Here is a 6,050-nt window from a genome sequence, read left to right on the forward strand (position 1 = left end):
AAATCTAAATTAAGATAGTGTTTGTTTTTTTTATTTAATTTTAAATAAAACGTTAATGTTTAATAGTGTTAAATATTAAATTGTTTATTTTTATAATATTTTATTTATTTAAAAATAAAAATAAAAATCAATATATTTTTTCTATTTAATAAAAAATTTATATTAAATCATGGAAAAAATAAAAAAAAATAAACTACTTAAATTTTAAAAACAAATTAGTTTTAATAAAAAGTAAAAACACAAACACTTACAGTACCAGTGATGCTAGTTATTTTCAGTTTACTTCCATTCGAGGGTAAGTGAGAGGAAAAGCAAAAGGCCCAGAAGCGGAGGTGAGGCCCGTGAGGGTGAGGGTGAGGAAAGTGTAGTTAGGTAAGGGTAAAGGCTAAAAGGCCGAAAGGTCAGTGAATGGGAATGAACAGAGAGTGCGTGTGGGGTAATCGATGTGACCTAGATTTCCAGGGGAGGAGAGCGAAGGGACATGGCAAACGAAAAGCATCAAGGCAGCCCCCAGATACGAGCCACGTGTATGGGGGGCAACTCCCACAGTCCTATTGAGGGAGGAACGCGGTGTCAGCATGAGACGTGTTCAAAGGGCCAATCAGCACTGCCACCGATACCACCTCCCCACCCCCACCACCATCTCTCTCTGCATGTAATGGGCCAATAGGGGCTACTTACCACCGCATTCCCCCTTCCTTTTTATTTTCCAAAAAATGACAAAAAATATAAAAAATTATATTAGTCGACATGGGAATGGGTTGTGGGGGTCGTGTCAAGGTTTGAAGCGGCTATGACCCGCTCACCCCCACCTCGTCTCAATCACTTATTGTGAATCCACCCAGTCCCCATTCCACAAATCTAACACGTGGCCCTCCCCTCCCTTCTATATATACCCTCCTCGCTCTCCACTCCCTTCTCACTGCCCAATGCTCTAATTCCATCACACTACCCAACAGCCAAACAAAACATCTCTCCTCTCTCTCTCTCTCTCACACACACACACACACTCTCTCTTTTCTCTCAATTCCCAATAACAGCATTTCTCTCTCTCTCTCTCTCTCTTTTAATACAATAGGGAAACATGGCTTCTCCTGCAGCTGCAGCAGCTTCAACACCCAATATTAGTGCATGCGTCAAACCCAAATTATGCTATTCTTCTTCTTCTTCTTCTTCTTCTTCCTCTTTCTCTTCAGCTCGTGATTTGGGCTCTTTCTCTTTCCATAGGCCCACCATAAGGCCCAACATAAACTGCTCTCTCCACTCCCCTTCTGTACTCCATTTCCCAAAGCACACATCATCAAGCACTGGCGTTGCTACTGTTAAAACCACACTCCCAAAAGAGAAGGATGACTTTTCTTCCTCTGTCTCACAGCAATGGAACTTTTTGCAAAGCGCTGCTGCCATGGCCTTGGATGCCGTGGAGACCGCGTTGGTAGCACGCGAGACCCAGCACCCTCTTCCTAAGACCGCAGACCCCAGAGTGCAAATCGCCGGTAATTTTGCTCCGGTACCTGAGCAGCCCGTCCAACACTCTCTCCCGGTGGATGGTCGAATCCCTGACTGCATTCAAGGCGTATACACTCGGAACGGCGCCAATCCCCTCCACAAGCCTGTCGCCGGCCACCATCTGTTCGACGGAGACGGCATGGTTCACGCTGTCCAATTCAAAGATGGCGATGCTAGCTACGCCTGCCGCTTCACCGAGACGCAGCGTCTGATCCAAGAGCGAGATTTCGGCCGGCCGGTGTTCCCCAAGGCCATCGGCGAGCTCCACGGCCACTCCGGCATCGCTCGCCTCCTCCTCTTCTACGCTCGCGGACTCTTCGGTCTGGTCGACCACAGTCACGGCACCGGCGTTGCCAACGCTGGGCTCGTCTATTTCAACCGTAGACTCCTCGCCATGTCGGAGGACGACTTGCCGTACCAAATCCGCGTGACCCCTTCCGGAGACCTGGAGACGGTGGGTCGCTACGACTTCGAGGGTCAGCTCCGTTCCACAATGATCGCTCACCCCAAAGTTGATCCAGTGTCTGGAGAGATGTTCGCTCTGAGCTATGATGTGGTCCAGAAGCCATACCTCAAGTACTTCCGCTTCTCCCCAAAGGGTGACAAATCCCCAGACGTGGAGATTCCACTGGCAGAGCCCACCATGATGCACGACTTCGCAATTACGGAGAGGTTCGTAGTGGTTCCAGATCAGCAGGTTGTGTTCAAGCTGCAAGAGATGATCAGCGGTGGCTCTCCTGTGGTGTACGACAAGAACAAGATATCGCGGTTCGGGGTGCTGGACAAGAATGCTACTGACGCTTCTGGTATGCGATGGATAGAGGTCCCTGATTGCTTCTGCTTCCATCTCTGGAACGCTTGGGAAGAGCCGGAGACCGATGAAGTCGTGGTGATTGGCTCCTGCATGACTCCACCCGACTCCATTTTCAACGAATGCGACGAAGGCCTCAAGAGCGTCCTCTCCGAAATCAGACTTAATCTGAAGACCGGAAAGTCCACACGCCGCCCTATACTTCCGGAATCGGAGCAAGTGAACTTGGAAGCCGGGATGGTGAACCGGAACCGCCTGGGAAGAAAAACCCAGTTCGCCTATCTGGCTGTGGCTGAGCCATGGCCCAAGGTGTCTGGTTTCGCCAAGGTTGACCTCTCAACTGGGCAAGTCAGCAAGTACATATACGGAGAGCAGAGGTATGGTGGTGAGCCTCTGTTCCTTCCAAGAGACCCCAACTCTGGCAGGGAAGATGATGGGTACATCCTGGCTTTTGTGCACGACGAGAAGACATGGAAATCAGAGCTGCAGATAGTGAACGCCACGAATTTACAGCTAGAAGCTTCTGTGAAACTTCCCTCACGAGTTCCCTATGGATTCCACGGCACCTTCATAAGCTCCAAGGAATTAGAGAAGCAAGCTTGATTATGTATAGATTACATATATATGCATATACATAGCTGCTTGGTGTCAGATTGCAGAGGACGAGAGTGTAAAGGAGGAGGAAGAGGAGGAGATGTACCAGAGGGATGGTCCGCATATGCGTCCCCGGAATCTCCAAACTCTCTACAGTAACTATCCACTAGCTTCATGTGTTTTTACTCTGCTTAATTTTTTGTTTTCTTCTGCGAGAAAGTTTTGAGGGACCAGCTCGTAGCTTTTGGTGTAGCTAGAATTAGAGCTCAGCTGGTTTCTGATATTCTTTCACTGTTTGTTTCTTATATATGGTTGGAAAAGAAAATATGATGCTATATTTCTGTATTTGTCCCTTCGTCTGTCCATGTAAATTTGTCGTACGACATGTCTACTTTGTAAATAATAACAGATTTATCATCTTTCCCGCCCATTTGCCTTGTGGGGTAAAATATCTTGAGATGATAAATTAAGATCCAATTCAAACTTTGAGGCATGGGGTCCAGGGAAAAGGTAAGTTAAAAGGACGGGGGCTGAAGATTTCTAGAACGACAGAGTCGTATCTTTCGGTGCAGGGGACAGTGAATAAGGCTAACGGCAGGAGAAGGCAAAAGGGACGAAGGGACGAGGAAGAGATGTGTAGTTAGTCCCTGTGTTTGTCTTCCATAATGGACCTCGTCCTCGCGCTGGGTCACACATGTGAAGCTAACTCTACCATGATTAAGGAGCTAATCGTGGTTAACTAACTTTATGATGCTACGGTGTAAGGAACTCGGACTCCGGTTGAGACCCATATTCCTTGAGAATCCGATGCCTATTTATGAACATGGGCCGGGGTACCTCCCTGATCATGTTCTCAGCATGGTACAATCAACAACACCTGACAGGGCAAATCATATTGCCTTTTATTTTTTATTATTTTCCAGAGAGCTACGAGGGAAAAATTAAAAGCAAAAGAAACTTTTGACCTCTCTACTTCCCATGCGTCATGCTAGGTAGCATCATAAGCACAAAATTTAACTTCAAAATTTTTGTATTGTGAGATGCTTAGAAGCCCTCTAAATCACCCCTTTTTGAATCCCCACATAGATGCAAAATGCAAGTGCACATGAGACTCACCTTACAAGGAAAAACCCTCAACTTGCATTATTCCTCTAGTAATTATAAGAACAAGTTGAGACTTCCACAATTCTCTTGGTGAATTCATGTTGAGAATGCTTGATGAGGCACACCACACATAGAAACTAAGCACCATTCATAAATTAGGAACCAACGTATTAATCCCACCCACATCTAGGTAATGATTCTTCTGATAGCTTCAACCATTGTTGTTTGTCAAGTTGTTGCATTGTTTGTCTCTGCTCAACGCACTTATCAGAGTAGTTGTGTTGCTTGTCTTCGTTGAAATTATTGTTGTCTTCGTAGATCCCCATAATTTAAGGGTTCATGACTAAAGTCATAAACCTAATGTATTTACATTTCCCACATTATACATCTAATGTATATGAAAATATTAAAGGTATATTGTATATATCATGGCCAAAAACATGAATCTACTAAATTATGTACAAGGTGCATTGAACAAAGTCATGTACCTACATTAAAATTTCATATACAATGAATGCTATATGGAATTGAAAGAGGTGGATTTATATAATCTAGTAGTTCATTTATGACTCATGATTCACTTAAGTTTGTGAGGTTTCTCATCTTTCATGCAAATATTTTGAAAGGAGTAAGGAGAGAGGAGATACAAGTTGTCAATACCAATTGTGGACTTACATTTTTCACATGTGTCCCTACTCGATGACGATAATCGTTTTTATTGCGAAAAAATGATTTTTAAAAGCAGTTAGAGTTTCCATTTATTTTTGTTTATTTTTAAAAGAGAAAGTAGAATAAAAAGTAAAACCCTAAATAACTCATTTTAAAGAAAAAACATGTCTAGGAAAAACCAAATTTAGATCGAAGCATTAGGTTACTTATTGGAAAAGTACTATAGGATAATACCCCTCTAAGCCCTAAAAAGATCTCTACTAATCAAGTGAAGGAAACTAAGACAGTTAATTTGTAAATTAGTGGATACTGAATGACATAAATAAGAATGGGGCAATGGTGATATAGAGTTATATATAAAGAACAATCAAAGCAAGGCATGTACATCAATAGAGTTAAATAAATGAGAAAGAAGGGAAGCGTACCTCAATAGCAAACAACGTGCTTTCACAAAATATGGGATGTGGAAAGCATGCAATCAAGTATGAGAGCATGCAACCAAGTATAAGATGTTTAAAGCATACAACAAGCATGAGGTGCTTAAAGCATGCTACCAAGTATGAGGTGTTGAATGCATGCAACCAAGAATGAGGTGTCAAAAAACATATAACCAAGCATAAGGTGTTACAATGCATACAAACAAGCATGAGGTGTCAAAATGCATGCAACCTAAAGGATACTTTGTTAGTCTCATCACATGACACCTAGTTGAGCATGGTGACTCATGAACCTACTTCACCTACCAAGTAGCTACAAGGATTAAGCACATCACCACATGTCATCTCCATGCAATAAAAAAGACACTAATTCCTTCCCTTTAATTGACACCTAAATAAGCATGCAACAAGTCACCTATAAGTTCACTTACTTTATGTTCCTATAAGTAGAAGTTTTCAACTAGCAACAAAGGGAAAAAGAAAAATGTGAAGAAACTCATATTGTGTTATTATTTCAAAGTAGGATCTTTAAGTCTTCATAATGAAAGTGCTACTACAATTCCTGTTGGCACCTTAGATCTAAGCAACGAAAGCAATACTAATTTTTTTTAAAATTGATCTTTTAGGGTTAAAGTACTAACCTTTAGGTTTGGATGTTCACAAACCTCAAAATCCAAGTGTTGAAGACAACCTTGAAGTTGTTGGAAGTCTCGTAAACCCACGATCTTTCGCCCGATTATTCTTGGCACACTTTCAATGGGGAGGAAAGAAGGGTGGAGACCATGACTCTCTTTCTCTCTGGATTGTAAAAGACAAAAGTTATGGAAACCCTAACCCATAAAGTGCATTTATAGGGTTCCTAATTGGACTTAAGTGACTTGAGTCCACATAGGCTTAGGTCACTTAATCTAGCCCAAAATGGGTCC

The 6,050-nt window shown here is 42.8% G+C and overlaps 1 protein-coding gene across 1 annotated transcript; it reads left to right on the forward strand.

Annotated features, from left to right (window-relative positions):
* Positions 1–917: 917 nt before the first annotated feature.
* Positions 918–3,342, forward strand: LOC117934177 (9-cis-epoxycarotenoid dioxygenase NCED2, chloroplastic-like). Its single transcript, XM_034855809.1, has one exon. It carries the CDS (start codon positions 1,085–1,087, stop codon positions 2,921–2,923), a length of 1,839 nt encoding a protein of 612 aa, XP_034711700.1. The 5' UTR covers positions 918–1,084; the 3' UTR covers positions 2,924–3,342.
* Positions 3,343–6,050: the final 2,708 nt, after the last annotated feature.

Source organism: Vitis riparia, chromosome 16 (assembly GCF_004353265.1).
Source record: "Vitis riparia cultivar Riparia Gloire de Montpellier isolate 1030 chromosome 16, EGFV_Vit.rip_1.0, whole genome shotgun sequence".
Lineage (NCBI taxonomy): Eukaryota > Viridiplantae > Streptophyta > Magnoliopsida > Vitales > Vitaceae > Vitis > Vitis riparia.

Excerpts from the sequence above, each read along its gene's own strand:
- LOC117934177 (XM_034855809.1), top strand. The coding sequence starts at position 1,085 with ATGGCTTCTCCTGCAGCTGCAGCAGCTTCAACACCCAATATTAGTGCA.